A 22,482-nucleotide genomic window follows, 5' to 3' on the forward strand; every position below is an offset into this window, starting at 1 on the left:
GCCCCTAGAACAGATGAGGACACAGCTCAAAAAAAAAAAAGTTCTGGAGTCCTCAGTCTTTAACACCCATTCACTGGGAACAAGCTTTCATCTTCAAAGATGATTATTCAAAATGACAGAATGTAGAATAAACATGGATTTGGTTGATTTGACAATGGTAAGTAAATCCTACAAGATAATTTAAAATTTAATGTCTTTGTGAGCAACAAGAGAAGTCTGGAATCCTCAGCTATGTGCCCTCTTTTTTCCTTTGGACTAAAGAGATAGAGGAAGTTATGATTTAGAATTAGAGGTACAGACTTCACAGGTATCCAGCTGGCTTTAGGAGCAGGCATCTGTGGCTCCTTCCCACAGTACATACATACCTGGGAAACTGCATACATTTAACACACATGACCAAAAGCTTAATTTGTGCCACTTAATGGGCACAACTCTAAACGATCTCACCCAGCTCCCTAACACTAGCAGTGCCAGCACAGAGCCTCACATGAGCTGATTTACCCCACCAAAGATCCCCCTCCCAAAGCAGACACCAGGTACCTCCATCCTGCCTCTCTAGACACACATTTTCCTTCATGGTCTTCAAGAGTGATATCTTCATTTCCCCTCCATCAGATGCAAAATGTTCAAAATAACAGCCTGGTTACCACCAGAACAGTTACTATTATTTTCCAAGACAGGATTAGCTTGGTTGGGGATTTTTTTTCCCTTAATTGGTGCTTTTTTTTGTTTTTAAAAAAGCACTGAGAAGGGCAAAAATCACTGAATGGGAGCCAATTCGTTAACACTCCACAGTGTTATGAAAGGCAGAAGGTGTTGCCAGGTGTACACTCATAAGCAACAGAAATTTATGGTGTAAGCAAACATAGATGGAAAAGTCTACTTAGATAATTAGTGCTCATGCAGGGAGACTTTCTGGGCTCTGCTCTCTGCTAACACAAATGTTGGAAAAATTGACACTTTCTACAGTAAATCCAGCTAGAGAGGAAAGGAGACTGAGGCTTGTCCTCCTCTGCACTGGAAAACAGATTTTGTGCACCGGGCAGAACCTGAATCAACAGCTCACAAAGCAATGGCTCAACCAAGGCAGCCCCCCAAAAACACTGCAAACCATGGGGGCAAGGCAGTGGTGCAGGACTGGGGGGCAGCCTCAGGACTCAGAACTGAGCTCTGCCTAGTAAAGACAGCCAATTTGTGTCTAACAGCCATTCCAAACTGCTCGGAGCAGCTCAGCACAAGCTCCAGGATGGGGATTCCAACCCTGACACAAGGGGACTGCCTCAGAAAATTCTCCTCTTGGAGGAGGAGCTGCTGAGGTGTCGGGGACATGAGGAAACTGCTGAGAGTAGACCCAGACAGGAGGTGAAGGGGAGTCAGAAATGGCCATGCTTGAACAGCAATTTGCCACCGAAGTCACGCATTCCCAGTTCCTTGGAGGAGAGGGATCAGATGACCGAATCCTGACTTCTGACCTGACCCAGGCAGATACCACGAGGTTAAAGGTCTGTGCACTAACACACAGAGCAAGCTGGCCTCCCTAAAACTCTCTCTTAATCAGTAACCACCAACTCAGAATAAGACATCTAATCTGAAGCCATTTAAAATTCAAACAAACCCTTCCAAGTAATTGCTGCTACTTTCCCCTCAAATTCTTCTTCCCATTTCAGTTTCACAGGCCATAAACTCTACAGAAAATAATAACTTTTGACTTCCAAGGCTTCCTTTATTAAACTGCCTTACACTCACCAAAGCGGATGGCCATGTTTTTAACAATGCAGCCAAAAATGAATAGAGCAAAACAGTCTTAATCTGCTTTGCTAGGTCAGTCTTTAGTTTTGCAAATACGTCTCTATAAATAATCCTTAGCTGCACTGCTAGACTAGAAGCTTGAATTTCAGAAAAAAAAATAAATAATTAGTACTCAGTAACCGCCAAAGAAACCACCCACCCTTCCCCAGAAGAAAACAACCACCTCTTTTTGCTTCCACGTTTGATCCAAGGCCATTAAAACATTTTCTGTTGACTTCAGCAAGTTTTTGGTAGGTTTTTGAGTTTTTTAGAGAGGGAGGAGGGCTGGTTTTGGGTTGTTTGGTTGTTTTTTTTTTTTTAACAGCTGTGGTCAAGAAGAGAAATCACAAAATGCCATGGTGAGCCCTTACCTTGTAGCCACCAATGCGATGCTCCTGCTTGAACTCCTTCCCGTTCTTCAGCCAGCGCATGGTCGGCGTTGGGTTGCCCATGGCCGGGCAGCGGAACTTGACGGTGTTGGCGGCCGGCACGGCGTGGAGCCTCTTCTCCATCTTGTCCGTGTGTGTCCAGTAAGGTGCCCCTGTTCCAAAGGGACACATCCAGAAACATCAGCACTTGGGAACTGAGCTCCCCCTCCAGCCCCTTCCACCGGCGCACAGAGCCGCAGGGACCCGCTTCAAGCAGGGTTTGGAAAGGGCACACGAGTGGAGATCGGCTGCTGCAAGTGTCAGCCAGGGTTTTGCAAATGGCTCAGTCTGCTGCTCTGGGTGTTTAATTTGTGACAAAATTCCAATAATTAACCACAGACAACTTTTGTTTTTGTGTATGTCAAGTAAGACACAGGGACTTTGGACCTTGAGCTGAGTTACTGCAATGGTTCAAACGCAGAATTTTTGGCCCTCAGCTGTGAAGCCAGACAGACCAAGACAGAAGATGCTTGGAAGCATCAGCACTTTCCCCTTCTGTCCTCTAGTCTGACAGCAGCTAAAGCCTGCAGTGTGTGATGCCAAGGTGAACTGTGCATAGAAACCACAGAAATGTATTTACAAATGGAACATATTTCTGAAATCTTAACCCAAGCAGAGGAAACCAAAGGAGTAAATGTGGATCACCAAAAAACATTTATCCCTTTGGAGGGGTTTCCCACACTAATGAGCCTCCTGAAGTCCAAAGGGTCAGTGACATCCAAAACCATGGCATAAAGTGAGAGTGCCTCTCTCTCAACACACATTTTCTGAGGTGATCATTTTCCCAGACCCTGGCATGGCCCTCCTGGCTCTCGCTCACTCCTTGCCATGTCCTGGCCCAGCCTGTGCCCACATGAACATCATGAGAAGCACATTTGTCATGTACCAGCAAAGGAAACACAGCAGAACAAAATTTACAATTGCCCATATGTGTTTACCCTCACAGAAGTAAACTTGGATACATAGACCCAAAGACAAAGTTATCCCATCCTCTGGATCCTTGCACAGCTTCATCTACATTTCTTAACGACTTCATGGCACTGCTTCAGTCATCTCACCATAACAGTTTTTTTTTTTTTTTTTTTTTAGTTAAATATTCAAGATCTATTTAATAGTAGGAAACATTAATTTCTTTTACAATGGAGTTTTCCTGAAGCAAATCAGATTAGCGTGGAATTTTTAGGACTAGAGGGGTCCAGAAAAATAACTCCATTTCTCTCAGCCCTGTTTCATTTCCTTCATTAGCAGGCCAACACTCCACTATAAATAAATTCTTCCGTTCCTCAAATATTTATAGCAGTTCTTACAATCAGTGCAAACTCAGAAATCCTGCTACCCCCCCCTCTCTAAATAAAAATACAGCTGGACAGAAAATACAGGAATAAATCCTTTAACAAAGTCTCTCTCAGTATAAAGAAAACATTCTAAAAGCAAGTCCTATAATGATGCTATGAACGATAAGTGTTTGGGTTTTTATTTTGCCTGAAGTGGCAATTAGTGTTAAAATTAATGAAGTAGAAAAGCAAAGCAAATTTATGCATGTAATCAAAATAGAAAATCAAGTAACTATTGAACATTTAACTACAACACTAAGAAATTGTTACGCAGACTAAAGTGAATTAGAGATGCAAGGAAAATCACTGTTAACATTATTTGCTAAAAGCAGGATCACATTAAAACAACAGAAGACTTTAAACAAAAGCCAACCAGAGGAATCAACTCCTACACGCAAGGGCCAAATTACATTACAAGTACACCAGGCAAAGGCAGAATTACATACTGGTACTGAGGGATTAAAAAGCTGTTTTCCCTGGACTGCTCAAAGTCTTCCACAAGGCAACCACTGCTGGGCCCTACTTGCAGCTCCCACAAAGCCAAAGCAAACTGGGGCACATCGAAGACAATCAACCACCCAAACCAGTCGTATCAGCACCCCATCCAGAGCAGAGGGCTTGCTTTAGCCCCAGGTGGGTACTGCCAACCCAGCAACTCTGCAGCCAGCAGGGTCACTTCTCACCACATCCATCACACAAGCCCCTCTCACAGGACAGGGCACCAAGAGCTCACATGCAGCCACTGGCCAGCACAGCCTCTGAGCCACGGGCTCCACGGCCCGCCCATGGCAAAGCTGCCCTGCAGCCCAAGGATGGAAGGGCCAAGCTCTGGGAAGCTCCCACCAGGCTGCAGACTGGGACCAGGGCTCTGGAGTCAGTCAGGGTGCAGCCACCAGCAGCTCCCCAGATAAAGCTGCTCACACAGCCAGGTTTGTACTGTTATGGTCCAGCCCATCCTCTGGTTTTCTTGAAAATAACTATCCTTTCTATCAACAACCTGCTCCTGGAATATGCTCCAATACAACAAATGAGCAGAGGGAAATCTCTGACAGAGATGGGTGCAAAAAAGAGGCAAGGCAGATGCAGGCAGGAATGAAGAGAAGCAGCTCCATTTTGTGGAACAGCCCCAGAATGGGAGAAAGGCCTGTTTGGAAACCTTCTCTTCACACAACCCTCAGCATAACCTGCAATGCTCCTAAATTACAGGTCAGCTTGGAGAAAAACATGCAGGCATCACATATGGAAAGCACCATCTGAAAATGCTCAAGACATCCTACATTTGGCAGCTCCTCAGCGTGTTCAAGGAAAAGAGGAAAAGGCAGCAACATCCACAAACCATCACACTTGCCCTCAAATCGTGCTTTCATCCAGTGATTGATCTGATCAACACACAGCATTCTTCTTTATAGATTAAATCATCATAACCTAAAACACCTTTTAGTGCTTCTATTTGTCTTGAGAGGAAAAACACCGAGCTTCACTAAAACTGATAATGAACACAGTAAATGAGTACCAGGGGCTGACTGCTCTCACGGGCCACGTCCATCACATCCCATCACTGCCACCAGAACAGGTGAAGTAGGTGGCACCACTGCTAAAAGTTCACAGCAACCACAGGGCAGACTCCAGCATGAAGCAGCAAGGAGCAGCAGGGGAACGGGTGGGAATTCCTGATTGCTCAGAGTTCTCATTAGTGAGGAAAATATCCTGCTGACCCACACTGCACAGACATTACATCTAATCAGCCAAATCTCCTGCATGTGAAATTGAAATTAGGAAGCCCAGGGGACCACTTCACTTCAGGACTCTTCAGTTTTTATTTGGACTTATCTAATACAAAGAAACACAAAAGTAGTCAACTCCAAGCCTGCTTGACGAGCTCCTCAAGCAGGCAATAGAGCGCCATAAGTGACCACATCAAACCCCTCCAAGGTTTTCAGTACTATTGTATTTGACCTTTAATTAAAAAACACTTCTAGGCAACATCCAATTTTTGCTGCTCCCCTGAGTGGGTTTCCACTCTACAGGATTTGATGAATTTGAACCTTGTTTCATCCTTTCTGAAACTTTTCAAGGCATGAAAGGAACAGCATGTGGATTACATTTAGATACTTTTTTGTTCTTGGTGCCAATTTACCATTGCTTGGCCCAGAAGAAATTGTTTAAAGGGCGATAAGGAAAAAAAAAAAAGTCATAAAGCCTCCAGTTGCCTGACCAGAATTCAAGGCAGAGCAGCAGCATCTTCAGGGCTACCCAGAGGTCTACAGAATAAATTACTTGGTGGACTTGATTGCAACCACCACGACAGCTGCTGCCTTGCCAGTATCAGGTCAGGAGTATAGAAATCCCTCAAATTAGGGCTACCTCTCAAAATCTCAACAAGGACAAGGCAGTAAGTGCCAGCAATGTCTTTTCCACTGCTGCCAGAATGATGATCATTAAGCTTGTAAAACCAAGTCCTTGGAGATGACCCTCCAAGAACCAAGCTAAGGCCCATCTTTAGGGTAACAAAGGGGAAAACTTGAGTTGCCAACAAAGCCATTTTGTGGAGAAAGGGGACTGTTTTGCAGTGGAACCAATCCTGCACCTTCCCCACGAGCACTAATCCCTTCAACAAAAGCTGGAAGTAATAAAAAGCTATTCAGGATGCAGTCTGGAACAAATCTACCACAGTGTTTTTTCAGACAGTTAAAGTATCTGTCAAGCTGAAGGGACAGCAAACGCAGAGTGAAATCTGCTCTGCGTGCCTCTCACTGAAAAATACACACAAGGCCAGTGGTCAAATGCACATGGGTACACACCAGTGCCCTCCTCTCCCAAGAAGAGCTGCTCTCACATCTACAGAGTCACTACAGCCTCCACTGACTCCAAGAGCAATTGTGTTTTCTGGGCAGCCTCGAAAATTACACTAGATTTCCTCAACGGCCTCTCCACCTGCATTCAGAAACCTTGGCCTCCGAAATATGTATTTGCAACAGAGGCAAGGAAAATAAAACAGCTCAAAAGAATACTTAGCAGTGTAAATAAAACAGCTCTAAAAGGTTTGTTTTAGTTTTAAGTATGCAGGAATGAGAATGCCAAGGTTCAGCTTCCTGTTGAAGGCACTACAGCCATTTCCTGCCTCATCTCATCATAATTAACATGCCAAGACAGCTGGACTTTATCAGAATTGTTTCATCAAAAAGCAACAACCTTTGAAGACTATGGCCTTTTGTTTCCATCAGTAAAGGCATAACCAGGCCAATTTCCATTGCTTATCCTTAATGATCACAGCTATAATTTGTATGCAAATTATCAGTTAAATCATTTGAGATCTGCAAGGCTCATGATTGAGGAAACATTTAAAAGACTTCTGTAGAAGAGCAGCAGCCAGGGCCCATTGTGAGGTCGTGGACTTTGCCAGGCTCAACACCCCACAGGCAGGGAAGGTAAAGGGCATTTGGCCATTGTGTACTGCTCCACAGCACACCCAGGGAAGACACAGCTCCTGGCTCACTCCTCCATCTGCCTTGTAACACAGTACCTTCAATTACCTCATGTGGCCTCTTGGATGTGATAGAGAACTTGGAAGAGAAGAAGGCTTACAAGGCACACCACACCAAGTCCCACCCTGACTTTCACACATAAATTGCCAAATCACAGCCCTCTTTCAGCAGCCCTGTATTATCCAAGGGAGTTACTGTGATGCAACTCTTCACTGAACACAGAGTGCTTGGAGGGACACGGTGCCGCGACCCTTCAGTCATCGTCCTGCTTCCAGCTCAGACCCTGGGAGGCTTTGCTGCTCCCCCAGCAGACAGTGGGCACCTTTTAAAGAGCAATCCATCAGGAATTGCTTGTGGAATGCTCTGCTCAGGCCCAATTCTGTCTTTTGCAGTTTCCTCCCTTCCATCTCCACAGCTGCGCTTTCCCCGCCATCCGCGATGTTTGAACGCTCACGCCTGAGAGGCATCTTTCACTGAGAGCAGGGAAAGTGTGCTGGCCCCTGCTGCAGCACACACCCCTGTCCCAGCAGATGGACACTGTCAAGGGCCTTTCACCAGCTCCCCAATCAAGATTGATTAACAGTAGCTTAAAATGATAGCTCGTTTTACAAGAACGTCATTAGCGCAACCGCTGGGCACTGCTCCCTGTGGCTGGAAGGGCAGGAATCCTTCTGAGACCATTACAGAGCACAGCTGCCTTGAGAGCAGGTCCTTCACTTCTTCCAAAAGCCATTTATGCTCACAATGGATCACCAAAGCCACCACTGCAGATCAGAAGCATAACTGTCGCCGAAAACGTCGCAAGCCTTTTTCTGACCAATACCAGTAAAGCTTTAAGGAACAGCAAACATCAGAAATGTTTCCTAACAGGAATTTCTAACCATGGCTCCATTTCAGGGCTGAGCTAACACTGCCTGGATTGGTGGGTTTTGCCTAGACAACCTCTTTTAAAAGCAGTGTCCCTTCTCCAAGCCCTCCAATTCTCTTTGCCACTGCATTCCTCTGTCAGGGCAGCCTCCAGCTGCCTGATCTCAGCCCCTTCCAGAGGCACCTGTGCATCAGCCCGGGGTTAATCACACTAACAGATGGCAGGGGCCAAACAGGCAGCTAGGAACTTATATCACTTTAAATAGCATCTAATGTTTCACAGCTTCAGGCCAGGGGCAGCCGCACACAAAAGGCACGAACAGGGGCAGCCCAAATCAGGCTCGTGCTTTTTCACCTGGACAAGTGCTCCAAGCTGCAGGGCAGCTGCAGCTCCTGACCAGGCTGAGCAGCAAATACACCCCCTGCCCACTGTGGGTGCTGCTCACTGACATCTCCCCCAAAGGATTTCTGCGCTCTCTGTTATTGAATTTAGCAGGCACCAGCAACAGCAAACCACCAGTCACCGAGGGGGTTTGGCAGCACTGCACAGTGGCATCAGGAGCCAAGATGAATTTTATATACTTTTTTTTTTCCTCTTAGAGAGTGCTCTATTTAGAGCTTATTAATAGCTTTATGAATTCTCTAAAGGGGACGAAGTTTAACACATTCAGATAGGTCTAAGACTCTTCTAGCCCATTTTCATCACACCTAAGTAACATAAAATGGGGGTTTAGCACTGAATCACCTTCTTTGCAACAAACCTTAAGGTCCTTTGCAGACAAAAGAGCCTCATTGTCTCCAAATTCATCCTCCTTGATGAGATTTCTGTTGAGATTAGGGATTGAAGGATTTACCTCATTACAACTTATTTTTTTTTAAGTTTTCATACCACCTTTTAACAAAATGAGCTGGATCTTTGTTTCTTCTGTTAAGTTTCTGCTCAGATTCAGGAAAAGTTAAGTTAATCTGTCAGAGCCTAAACCAGACAAAGACCAAACTTTGATTCAGAAAGAAAGGAAACTGCAGAAATGCCAGCAAGAAGGGAAAAAAGAAAGTACAGACCAGAAAAGCACGTTCAAAAGAATATTAGTTTATTTTTATTTTTCTTTTCCAAGTTACGAGCTACGAGAAACAGAAAACAGAGGAGAATAAGATACAAAGATATTTGACAGTACATGCAGTTAACAACCAAGAAGCTCTGAAGACAGGAGTGCAAGAGATGGGACATAGTTTTCCACGTGGATCTTGCTAGTGACTTCTGGCAGTGACTTCTGTTACTTACTCATCTGGTTGCTGTCATTCACAAAGTCCTCGGACCCATCATTGTCGTCTTCATCATCCCCAGAGGAAAGAGCATCTGCACATTAAAAACAACCAAGTCTTTAAACCAGCCTAATTTTTGGTTTTTTTACAGAAAAACAAATTGATAAGCTCTATCTTGGACTGTATATTAAGAAGAACAAGTGTTTATGTTAGTTGTGCAGAAGCTAGAGAAAAAGAAAATCCAGCCACAAAATGCTATTTCCACGTAAAATTGTAACAAAACTAGCTAATAGTCCTGAAGTGCTACAGACTTTCCCAAGGGAGTTTGCTAATTACAAAAATCTCTTTCTCCTTAATATTTTAACTTCTGTTACAGAAATGCAGTTGAACAGAACTGAGCATCTCCAGAAAAATTTATCTCTAAACTTGAAGGACGTAGAACACACATTTTCCTCTTCTGATGCATGGGGCAAAAACCTGTATTCATTCTACTGGCTTTATCATCATCACAGCAACTCTGTCTAATTTAATTCTGTCAGAGTGGCATAAAACAGAGAGCTCTACAGCAGCTGTTAATCTCTGTAGAGCCCTTGGAGCAAAAAGGAGTAGACACAAACTAAGCCCATTTCAGGGTCAGGACAAGGAGAAAAATCCCCAAAAATTTGGGGATACAATTTAAAATTTGGGGATAAAATTTACACCTACAGAACTCAACTCACTGTGCCCTAGTGGACTGTTTCATGTAAGGTCATAAAGCGTCTTAACATCACATCTTACAGCTTCTGCATGCAAAAACCTGCGTTTGACTCACTCACCTGTAACATTTACAATGAAGTACAGAGTATCACTGTCTAGGGTCCTAACAGCAGTGCAAGCATAGAGGCCCGAATCTCTGGCTGTGGCATCCTTAATTTGTAAGTACTCCCCAATAATCACTGTCCTATTGTCAGGCCCCAAAGGGAGCCCATCCTTAGTCCAACTGATCATGACGGCGTCTCTCAATTGACAGCGCAACTCAAGCGTCTCTCCTGGAAGTGCTGAGTAAACATCTGGCTGAGAGATTTGGTATTTGGTTGGCGGCTCTGCGAAGGTGGAAGGAAAGGAGGAAAAAATAGAAGAAAGAGAAGGGAAAGGAGAGAATTTCCAACACAGGTCAGTCAAGGCCCTTTTCATCCATGGAAATCAAGTTACGTTAAATTAAAAAAAAAAAAATGTTTTGTCCAGATTAGCCCAGTGTTCTGTGTTATTAAACTGAAGTTATTTCCAAGAAGTTCACCACAAGTAAAGCTCAGGCACTTTTGATCAGTGTCTTGGCATGTCCCTTGTCCCCAGTGCCACACCAACACATTACTCTTCTCATCAGTCACAGAGAGCAGGGGACAATGGGGGTTGCAGAACCTGGAGGCTTCAAAGGACTTGTAGGAGAAGGAGGGGTTCAAAAGGCAAATTCCATTTTCTGTCTTAGCATTTGGGTCCACAATTCAAATGAATAATTATCTTTCCCCACCTGATTTTATTTTAGGTTGCTTTTTAATTTTTAAAACCTGGAAAGTTCTGTTTTGAAAGAAAAGGATGCCCAAAACCCCCTTCACTTACTAAGCTAATAACCATGAGTTCCTATACACAGAATACATGATGCCTTTTATTTTTCTCCCTGTGCTCATCACAGTCTCTACATTTCCATTCTGCACTACCAGCACTTCTCTCCATGGCATTAACTTTTCCCTTTAAATTCTTTTTTGCTTCATTACTTATTTCACAACCTCTCCCCAGTGAATACAGCAGAAACCCAGGAGCACAAGCAAAGCTTTCAGAGTCGTAGTACGCGCAGAAGTTCCGAGCGCGATGGCTCATCCGTCAGCTCCCTTTGGTAACAAGAAGAATGTCAAACCACAGTCTTTTTCCAAAAAAACATCCTTGGGAGCCTACATCTGCCTATAGTTACTAGAGCTTCATCCCTGCCTTGCAGGGCCAGCTCTCAGCAGGGGGAAAGATCCAGGCAATCCAGACTGTCTCCACAGCGCAGAGGGAAGGCTCAGCACACCTACCATGAGCTCAGGCTGTCCCACAGACAGGCACAGCTTCTGGGGCTGGTTTGTCCCTACCACCACACTATCCCTGTCCCAAGGGCCTCGCCAAGGGAGGCAGGAATGGTAAATAAAGGAGAGAAGCACAGAGGCATCTTCTGTTTGCTCATGGGGAGGGTCAGAGCACACAGACAGCTGCTCCCCGCGCACCCCAGCCACGTCCTGCCCTGCACAGGCACAAACTCTGTGCCTAGGAATCAATAAAACATCTCTCTGGCTGCTTGGGACTCTGAGGGAGCACTGAAAGGTGGCTCTTTGATGTCCACACTTTCTTCTAAGAATGCCAAACCCCTGAAACCAGTGTTCCTCCTCCTTGGGTTGTTATTTTTTGTATCACACTTTCAACAGGGAAGCCTGAAACAAGCACCACATCCTAGCAGGACTGGAGATGGGAGTCTGGAAATGCTGAAGTTCTGTCAGTAACTGAGTTTTGTGCAGCCCTGAAAGGAACAGAGAATTGGACTTGATGGTCCCCATGGCTCCCTTCCAACTCAAAATATGATTCCATGAGCACCAGAATGTCCAGCATGGTGGGGTGCTCATGCATTTAGCTATCAGGTTCTACTGATGGACTTGGAGACCCAATTTCTCTCCCACTCATCCTGCAATCCTGTCATTACAGGAATGTGCCATATCAAAGCTTCTCCTGCCTTTTTCATTAGGGCAAACGTGTTTTCCCAAAGAACAGATTTGACACACACATCACACCAAGGTGGCACGTGAAACCCATCCCAACACAACCAGGTACAGAGACTGTAAAGCTTCTTGGATTTAGATTTTATAACAAGGTCTCTAAACTTCCTAGCATGCAGAGTTCCGTCTCAAGAGTCTAGGACAGACTCCAATACAGATTTATACCTCTTATAAACCAATTCAGTCTTGCTGATACAGTCATGAACCCACAGGTCTGCAATGCAGGTGTTTCACTGAGTGCTACATTATGCTCTTAGAAATCGAATTTCCAGAAGGAGCATGGGCTCCTTTCTACATATATTTCATCACAGTAATGAGTGTGTTAGAGTCTGCTTGAGAATTTTTTTTAATTAGATTTTACTGTCAAATAAAAAAGGTACCTGATGCCAGTTACCTAATTTACTTTGAAGCTAGTAAGAATTCTTTGTAATGCTCTACCTGCAAAAAAATTTCTTTTACAGAGTTTACACTGTGCCAGCAATGTACTGGAGTCAAAAAATATCTGTTAAAACTTCTTTAAAAGCCACCTTGGGTGATGATACCTCAAACCTCCTTTAAATGCATTAAAGCCTTCTGCTGAACAGTGCCAGGAAACTCACAGGATGAGCCCACACACAATTAAAAGGAAATTAAAATGAAAATAATTTTTGAATATCACATCCCTGATTTCATCTCTTTTTAAACCACTAACTCCAAATTTGCACTGAGTCTTTCAACACAAATCCAAAACCAAACTTGAGAACAGTAATTTATTTCAAAATTACAATTTAAAAAATTCCTTTTACAAAGAAAATTACTGGTGCACTAAAGGAAAAACAAGTTTCAAACGGGTATTAGCATTTGGTATAAATTATCCTCCTCCATTTCTTTCACTTTAGAGTATCAGGGAAGATGCAGCAAAGTGTTGTCATGATATAATGAAGTCATGTTTGGAAATTGTGAATTATTTCAGGTAAGCCCTTTGTGTTGCCAAACTAGAATGTAGCAGCACTTAAGACTGTCACTTTTTATAATGTTTGCCTATAAACTTTTTTCCAGTGTGGGTTTGAAATGGTGCCCAAAAGCAAACAGAGAACAGGTGGGATTCTGAGGCATGAATCCACCCAACAGCTTCACTGCGAAACTCAACCAGTTCAAACTGTTCAGAAATTCCCAGCAGCACATAAACAACCTATGCTGCAAAGTTAACTCTCCCTGGGACACTGCACAAGGATTTCTGCACTGCTCTGAGATTTAGGGACAAATTTTGAACTCATGTCCATGCTGTACCATCAGTGGCTCCCCTGTGGCTGACAGCAGGGTTCTGTCCCTGCTCCACAGGCAAGGCGTGATGACCTGCTATCACATCCAGCTCCTCCATCCCTCCTGGAAGCTTCCTGGAAGCTCTGGACCCTCAGCCATCACCAGAGGCCTGTGAACCAGCCCTTTGCTGGGTTGGTCAGGTTAGATATGAAGAAGTTTCTACAATGAGGGTGGCACTGGCACAAGTTGCCCAGAGAGGCTGTGGATGCTCCATCCCTGGAAACATTTAGGGCCAGGCTGCACAGGGCTCTGAGCAGACTGCTCTGGCTGAAGATGTCCCAGCTCACTGCAGGGAGGTCCAAACCATCTAAGGAGGCACAGGATTCCTTTCTAAGCAAATCCTGCAAATCCTGTAACTGTGGCATTGGATCCTCCTGCAGAGGTGCACTGCCTGACTGAATTACACCTGTCTGTCACCCCTTAGAACACCAAACAAGCAACAAAGGCACACGCAGAATGACTCTGGGTGTTCTTAGTCACTGCAGGACAGGGAACACTGCTTCTCCTATTTTCTGCTCTCAGCTACATCCTTATTTGTAACAGTGGTGCACACAATGTATTTAAACTTTGTAGGTGAAGCTGTTGAACAATACTGCCATGGAAAACCAAGCTGCTGTTAAATAAACAGCTGTGAACTTTTCCTCTGCCTGCTCATACAGCCTCACAGCATGGTTTATGCCATCCAGCCATCAAGTGGAGTAAAGACTGTTTGTATAAAAGCATGACCACAATAGAGGACTGGGGACACTCTGACTGCTCTATTTCAGATTATTAAGATATGCAATTGTATTCCAAATCACGTTTCTGTTCCAAATTCGGTCACTGAGAGGTTTATACTTCCTTAGGTTTTAAATTTATTATTATCATTATTATTAGTCTCCATTTAATAAAATGTTAACAAAGAGCTGCTTATCTTAAGTCTCAAGTCATTTAGTTACTTAGTTACAGAGGCAAATAATGAAACGATCAGCTAATAGCTAACCCCAGCAAAGATTCCCACAAAACTCTCCAGAACACAAAAGCCTCAGACCCCATCAAGCCACTTTCACTTCAAAAGGCTTTAGTAAATAACTAAACACTCACCACAGTGTGCCCAGAAGGGTCAACAGACCTGACCTGTCAAGAATCCAAGAGGTTCATTGCAAAATTGAATGTCCCCACAGGGAACACCAGGCTGCCAACCACCACCACCACCACCGCTGCTGCTTCTCCTGCCCCTCCTCAAGGCTCTCCTGTCATTGAGGGAAGTCCAGCAAGACCAAACGACATGGAATGGGGATGTCAAATAGGTCTCATGACTTTGCAAGCCAAGCCTGAGGCTTCAGGCTCTCTGCAGAAGGCAGCCCAGGTATCACCAGTCAGGTGTGCAGCCTTCCCTCCCACCTGCCAGGGACAAGATGATGGGACTCTCCCTTAATTTAAGCTGGCAGACCAATATCAAGAGGATCTCCATGCCCTCTTCTGACAATGGATGATAAAATCAGCCTGCAAAAGACACAGCCACCAGTTTAAGAATGCAGAGAGTCATTCCTGGCCATGGTGACCACCACCTCCCATTAGCCAACAGCAAAACAAAGGCTCCTTAGACAAAGGGGCACAAAACAGTGTTTGCAATTCATCCATCAGCTGCTCCAAAGCCATGGATTCCTGCTGTCCCATTTGTACTGCTACTATCAGCCAGCTGCCAGCTCTGCCCAGCTCTGCCTCTGCCAGGCACCATCAGGAAGTCTCTGTTCTGATGAAACACTTTCCTTTCCAAATTGCTACAGTTCCTCCCATAATTTTAAAACACTAACAGTTTACTATTTTTTTAAATCCCTTGTCCCTGAACAAGACTCCACAGAGCATGAACTGTTTCCCCCCATCTGAGGTACAAAAATATTAGCTGCTCAAATCTGAAGAAAAAGATCTGGGCCTTGTAGAAAAGCTTCAAACACAAAACTTGAAAGAGCTATCCATGATAGTTACAAACATAAATACATAGCAGATTCTACATCTTTACTTGTTCCTTTAACAGAAACTCCTGGGCTGCTCTATTAGACAGAGTTTCACAAAACAAAGGGCCAGATTCTCCAAAATAACTTTTTCCTGGCATGTTCATTAGTATTGTTATCCTTATAGAATAAGGACATAATCATCTGACGGGTAAAGAGATGAAACCAGACCAAAAAGAAAAAAAAATTTATGCAAGGAACAGGAATAATCCTCTTGCCCTGGAAATGAACATTTGCAAAATAAAGTTGCCACATCATACGTGGCTGGTGCTCCAGCAAGTGTTGAGCTTCCAGCCACACTGACCTGGACCATGTCAACTCCTACTGAGTGCTACATATACTAAAACCATCTAAAAAAAGTGAATCTCCTCCAATTGCAATAACTTGCCAATGTCATCATGGGTAAGGGAAAATATTACACTGCACTGTATCTTGTTTTCCTAAGCTTTGAAGGCTTAGAAAAATAAAAATTCTGGTGAGCAACAAAGCATTTTGCCACTTGCCGGACTCCTTGGACAAGAAAAAAAACTTTGCTAAAACCAAAAATTGCCCCCATGTGATTATATCCCATCTGTCTTGGGTCAGCAGGGAACAGTCCCCAGGCAGCATTTGGCCCTGGCTACAGCCACCCAGACCTCATCACACCCAGCAGAGGAGGGCAGTGGGACCAAACCTCACGAGGATGTTGGCTGACACAGGGTGAGGGACATGAAAACTTTCATCAGGGCTTTGACCAAGCCAAGCAGTTGGGTGGATGTGTCTCACTCACCCCGTGGTTAAGGAAAGATTCATTCCCAAAGAGAAAGAAATTATACTTGTCTAGGCTTCGTGCAGAGATGAAAAATTCCTATAACCCGTAGCCTGCTTGCTCCTACCTGTCTTTATAGCCGTGGTTGTTGAGTTACGGCTGCACAAGCGCGCAACCGGCGTCAAAAACGCCGAGTATCACATGCTCCTGGGCTTGGCCCTGGGCTCTGTGCTGCTGGAAGCCAGGCCAGGGAAGACTCAGAGCATGCCAAGTTCAAAGTAAACAGCAGAGAGACCAGCGAGGCCACCTCCTGCTGCTGGGAACTGCCCTGGCACTTTCCTGCTTGTCCCCATTCCGCACGGCCAGCTCCTTGCAGGGTGAAGGGCTCTGTACACAGCAGCACCACAGCACTGGTCTCAGATGGGGCCAGAAACAGGAAAGCACCAGGATGGCTTCTGCACAAAGACTTGGCAACCATGGAGGGAAAGAGCACTCCCAAACTTGAGAAGCCACACCAAACCCCCTAAAATTACCTGTGCTGAAATTTCATCAGATTGATGAGAAACTAAGGGCCATCTTCAGGATGTGAATGCTCGGTTCCAGCATTCACCAAATCTTGACCATTTCTGTTCAAGTCATAAACTCCACCATCTGTCTAAAGTAACAGAGTGGGAGTCTCTGCTAAGTGAACTGAGGAGTACAACAAACCTAAGACACATGTAACACAATCTCAAAAATAATTAACTGCTCTTCAAACTCATTACAGAAGAGTCTTCTCATGTAACCTATTATACAATACAAAGGGGAAATGAATCACGTTTTGCCAGAACCTCAAATGAAAAGCTGAAAAAAAAAATTAATCTTCTGTTTCTAAAAAAGCAGAATTTGAAACTAGGAACATTTTCTTATTGTTTCTTCTTTCAGCAAGAGCAGAACTTCAAATCTCCCTGACTGAACTCTGCACGTAACCAAGTGGCAGAGCAATTAAACCAGCTCCTGTTGTTCAACCCAGCCTTGAAGTGTGCTTGGGAAAGGCTCCATAATAAGATATACAGCCTTGGGAAAGCATACCAGCACGTATATTTGGTTGCAAAAGGTTTTTCTTTGGCTTAGTATTTTCTTCCATCTATTCCAATCTGTAGCACTTTTTCAGGTTCTTTATTTGCATTTCAAGAGCAACATAAAACCTGAACAGAACATAGCATAGATCCAAACATAAAAAGAGAATCTTTTTCTTCCAGTTTTGCCAAAGTCCATGCTCTGGACTATAACTGCTCAATGTGCAAAAGAAATAAATTACAACTGGGAGGTTAAAAATTGCACAATTCAATTTTGCAGTGTTAGTTCTGGATGCAGAGAACATCTATTCAGATTCCCTACAAGCAAGTCAGCAGTTGTTTCTTTTGTACACGGTCCCATTTTTACTTGACTATACAAATCCTCTTAATTTTAGCAGCTCGTCTGGAAGTCTCATCTTGCCTGTTGCCCCGAAATTCATCTCCCCCCACTTCCTAAAGCGGGATTTGAAAACAGGCACTGGAAACAATATCCCCAAAACATCCTCTCAGCATTTTTGAGAGTCCCATCCACAACACGCTGGGGTATAAAACACGGGATATTCTCCAAACACTTCAAAGCCTCAAGGCATACCAGGCTCCCTTTCAACCCAGAGCAATATTTAGGCAAGAGGCATCATAGCTTGTTTAATTCCAGCTCCACACAGAGGACAGTCTCCAGTGGGGACAAAGAAAGAGCAGCACAAGCCCTGAAGTGAAAAGCCAGGCTGGCTACCTGCCCTTCCAGGTGGCACACAATGCTTCACCTGAAATTCCAGACACCTCCATCACTCCTGATGGTACCAGTGGCTCCTGGGCACTTTGCCATACTAATGGAAGAGTGCTCAAACCTTCTGAATTGCCAGAAGAGCTATTACAGAGCTGTTGTTCACTGCAGATTTATTGGAGTGTCCCCATGTTAATCCTGCACAGCTGAAATACCTGTGCTACCCTGCTGAGTAAACAATATCAGGGAAATCTGGGTACTTCAATACTGTAGTATCTCAGCAGCACTAATTTTCATAAATAAACAATGTTTAACAGAACATGCTCAAGAATTACTCAAAATTTGAACTGGGTGTGAAAAATTGTTTTCAAGAACTGTCAGGTGGCATTCAGGATTAGATGTCGTGTTACTTTCCTTGAAACAAATTAAATATTGCAACACTGAGCCACTGAGCAGGGCACTTTCCAAACTTGCAAAGCCAGTCTCCCAGAGCAGGTTCTGCTCCTGCCCAGCAGCAGGTCCTGCCAGCAGCTCACCTCTCCACACAGCCCATCCTAAAGGAAGCCTAGCATGAACATTTTCTACCCCACAACTTTTTATTACAGTTTAAAAACTGAGTTGTTGCATGGTGTTCTGATCAATTTCTGTCTGTCCAACCACAATGGAAGTTCTTACAGCCTTGTGTCCTGGTGGGTGCAGCCCACCAAGGCATCCCCAGCCACAGCATCCCACTCCAACCCCACTCAGAACCAGCCACAAATCCCCTGGGAGAAAGCCTAAGGTGTCACAAAACTCTTTTCCTACCTTTTCCTATCATGTAACAAAACTCTATTCAAAATAGAACAGCTAAGAGGAAAAAAAAAAATTCAAGTACAACCAAACTATGATTTTCTTGTTCTCAACCAGCCTCATTCATGCTCATTTTTCTCCCTTCCCGTCCTCCGACACATTTCCCTTTCCAGTAAACCCTCACAAATGCAAGCCATTTCTTTGGTACAAAGGAATTTTCCCCTCTTCCCAGTTCTTGTGGCTTTGCTTGACAGGGTCAATGTCCCAAACTGATGAGCCAGTTCTTTTGTGGGGGAGGAAAAGCAATAATTACACACAACCTGCAACGAGTGAGGAGGGGAATGAAAGTAGGTCAGGCCTCAACTCCTCAGCTTCACTGGGGTTCACCAAATGCTTTCACTTACAGTCACTTTAAAAATACAATTAAAATAATAATAGCACAGCAAGTGAACAAAGCAGCACTGTAGAATTCAGCTTTCTGTCCCTTTCTTTGATATGGATAATTGCATTTGTGTGGTGACAAGAGGCACAAAAACCTGAACCAGCAGAAAATGAAGCCCACAAGATGCATCCCAGTATCAGGTGCTCTGATATTCAGAAGTCCAGGAAAAACAAAACCATTAAAAAAGGATTCTTTGGGGAAAAAAAAAAAAAAAACACCAAAGAAACCACCAGTGATAATTAAGAGATGGGAAAGGACAATCTGGAGACATACATAATCGGTTTATGAATTATAAGGTGGTTTTGAAAGTTTTAAAAGAAAGGTCCACATTAAAAAAAAAAATCCACTCCTCTTACAGAATCTTGTTTTGCAACTGTCCTGGTTGGGAAGCACAGTCCCCAAGGAGCAAATGCCAAGGCAGTTCTGCTGACGCTCCCAGCCCCGACTGAAACCCGAAGGGCCAAACTTCCAGAACAGCTCTGGCACTCCCAGTGCACGTTTCGTAATTATAACAGGAGCTGTTGGCTGCTGAACTCCTGCAAATCTGGTCCTTATTTAAGATCTGACTCTTACAAAGTCGCTCCAAAGTTGCTCAGTTGCTCCAACTTCTCTTTCAATCAGCTTAAAAGTCAGTTTAGTCCCTGGTACTGCAAGACGGCGGCTGTGATTTGGGGAGCATGCTGTGCCAAATCTCCCCAAAAAAAACCCCACTGCAAACACACCCTGCAATGTGCTGGACCTCAACTCAAAGGCCTCAGTTCCAAATCAGTCCCCAAATTGCTCAGAGGATGATTTTACACTGGGAGGCTCCGTGCCAAACCAAATACTGCCCTGTTTCCCACCACCAACACAAATCAGAGTCCTCTGCAGAAGATGTTCCCACTTGTCCAGCTGGGATTCATGGTCCCTTTTCAGCCTGCATTTTGCACTTCTTTAATTACACTGAAATAAATTTTCTCCCCTAGTCTAACCAGGTGTGCTATTACACACAGACAAGACATAACTTGCCGAAGTGGGTGATGGTTCTTTTAAAAACACAAGACTTAAACTGCTCAGGAGCGCTGCTTCGAAGAAAGTCTCTTTCACTCAAAAACTTCAGTTTTGAAGAGTCTCAAAATGTTAAACACTTGAAAATCTGACACTTCCAATAAGGAATTTTTCCCTATAAATGACAGAAAAAGACACAGTTCAGTATTTTTCTAGCATTTCCATCCAATCCAAAACTAAATACTCACTTTAAGAAAACACTAATCTCTGAATGTTTTTGTTTAAAGCCATTTAAAGATCATTTCTAGTGAAGCTGGGAAGCTGGAAATAGAAATAAGCTCATTAAGAGCTACGCTATGGTTATTATTAAAACACCACAATAGTCCATCTTCTCATGCATACACAACCTTGCATAACTGGAGATGTCAGCATTTTCATTGTAAATTCTGCTTTCAGAGGTTTCAAATTTGCCTGTAAAAAAGTTGTTATGGCCTGAAATTTGTTGCTATTTCCCTGCCAAGGAAGAACTATTTTAATATTAGGAAACTATGCATTCATTGGAGTCGGCCACTGGTTTGGGGTTTTATCTATACAAGTGGTTTTAAAAAAAAGAATAAAAAGATAAAAAAACCTCACAACTCAGCATCTTCGAAAATCTTCTGGCTCAAAAAAAAACCGAAAAAAAAACAAACCCTCACTAAAGGAATCAAATTCCCAAAAGTTAATAACCATTATACTCCTTCAGAAAGCTTCAGCTGTATGGCAGATAAGCCTAAAACATGCAATTATTTCTGCTACTTTGCAAAATAGTAGCCACACTGAGAGACTACCAACTCCCAGTGTCTCATCAACACTGACTGTAAATAACAACCCTACCCACGTCCAATTAGTTTGAAGCTCAAGACCATGCCCCTGCTAAAGGGGTGCAGATTTTAAACACAGAATGGACACATTAAGACTGATTTAATCTGGCTGCTTGTACAATTCCCCAGAATCTCAGCTAGCAAATCCTGTACTGGGCCAAATAACTTACTGAACCAGATCCCTGAAAGGGCAGCCAGCCCTCACCCGAAGCTGTGGGGATGTCACATTCCTCCATAATGGGCTTTAATAATTGCCCTTCCATGAAATAAAATTAAAAGGAAAAGAAATTAAAAAGATAAAGCCGGCTCTGATTTAACTAATAGGTTTGAATTCTTAATTTAACTCACAGATATCAAAGCCGCTGTTCTCGTTTGAGAAAGAAAAAGCCAAAATAAAACAGCCAAAAGGGAACCCTGGGTGAACCATTTGCTTTATTTTTTTCCTACCAAACTAGAAGCAGCATTCTGGTGCTTCTACACCACCTCTGTCCCAGGAAAATGATGGATGTGCAGGGTCCCCCCCAGCCCTGTGACCTCTCAGCAGGGTGGCCCTGGCTGGAGACAACCCATGGGGACAGCCCAGGATGGGGAGCGGGACAGGGGACATCCCACCACCACAGCATCCCTCCTCCACTCACTGGAGCACCTTACAAAATCCCACATCCTGACCCAGGCAGGTCACAGCAGCTAAAGAAGGAGCTCCAAGTGGACAGTGCTGACCACTGTGACCACAGGTGACGTTAATCTTTAAGCACTGCCAACATTTACACAGAAATGAAGGTACATTGCTCATATTACTCAACATTTTTGCAGAAAGGAGGGTGCTGTGCTGAACATACTTATTTTTGGATGTTGTTTAGTGTCAGCAAGTGGCTATGGCTGAGTAAATCCCATAGAAAAACTCCTTATTCACTTCCACCATAAGCACACGTTACCCCTTAAAGGGGATCTCTCCCCTTCCCTGCTGCTCCTGGGAACCTCCCAAATTTAGGACCACTCTGAACTACTGTGTTTTCCACAGGACACAGAAATAGGCTGTCCCTTGTGGAAAGCTTAAATTAATCCTTTGAAATTTGACCTAAATTAAAAGAATTGAAACGCGTTGTCACCACACCGGGCGGGGGCTCCGAGTGGGTGCTCCAAGGACGGTGTCAAGGCATTGCATGAGGGTAAGAGACCAAATTAGCTCCCCAGCAGGGTGATAACACACAGCCTGGGCAAGGGGAGGTCAAGGGAGAGCTCACTATTTATCAAATATATGTCCAAACTAATTATTCAGTTCACAAAGTAAGCCTTGAGCCCATGTGTGCGGTCAGAGCCCTTGTGAAACGCTGGCTGCCATCAAAGGCCTGGGCACACACAGGCTCAGAGAATGGTGCCTTTGTACACGCTGGGGGAGGCTCGTTTCTAAATGTTTAAAAGCAGAAAAAGTCTCTCTGCTCCCCTAGGACAAAAAACATGTATGTAAACACTTGATGTGAGATATAATCTGAGAGCTGACAGTCCTCACAGAAGTCCTACAGGTCCTGTTTCTGCTCACACAGCTCAAGAGCCCCAGGTTTTGCCATCACTGCTTGGGAATAAAGCACCACAGCTGAGATCCACCACGCTCAGGATCCCACAATATCAG

The 22,482-nt window shown here is 44.1% G+C and overlaps 1 protein-coding gene across 3 annotated transcripts in view; it reads right to left on the minus strand.

Annotated features, from left to right (window-relative positions):
* FGFR2 (fibroblast growth factor receptor 2) overlaps positions 1–22,482 on the minus strand; it is an 81,288-nt gene that overhangs the window by 51,261 nt on the left and 7,545 nt on the right. For 2 of the 3 annotated variants that reach the window (XM_036385652.2, XM_054515612.1), the window contains exons 3-5: positions 9,981–10,247; positions 9,185–9,259; positions 2,160–2,329 (exon numbers count right to left, since the gene is read on the minus strand). In XM_036385652.2, the coding sequence (XP_036241545.1) occupies positions 2,160–2,329; positions 9,185–9,259; positions 9,981–10,247 (512 nt within the window). The remainder of the gene's footprint in view (positions 1–2,159; positions 2,330–9,184; positions 9,260–9,980; positions 10,248–22,482) is intronic. The other variant, XM_036385655.2, reaches the window with a different exon arrangement.

The sequence above is a fragment of the Molothrus ater genome, chromosome 8 (genome assembly GCF_012460135.2).
Source record: "Molothrus ater isolate BHLD 08-10-18 breed brown headed cowbird chromosome 8, BPBGC_Mater_1.1, whole genome shotgun sequence".
NCBI classification, from domain to species: Eukaryota; Metazoa; Chordata; class Aves; order Passeriformes; family Icteridae; genus Molothrus; species Molothrus ater.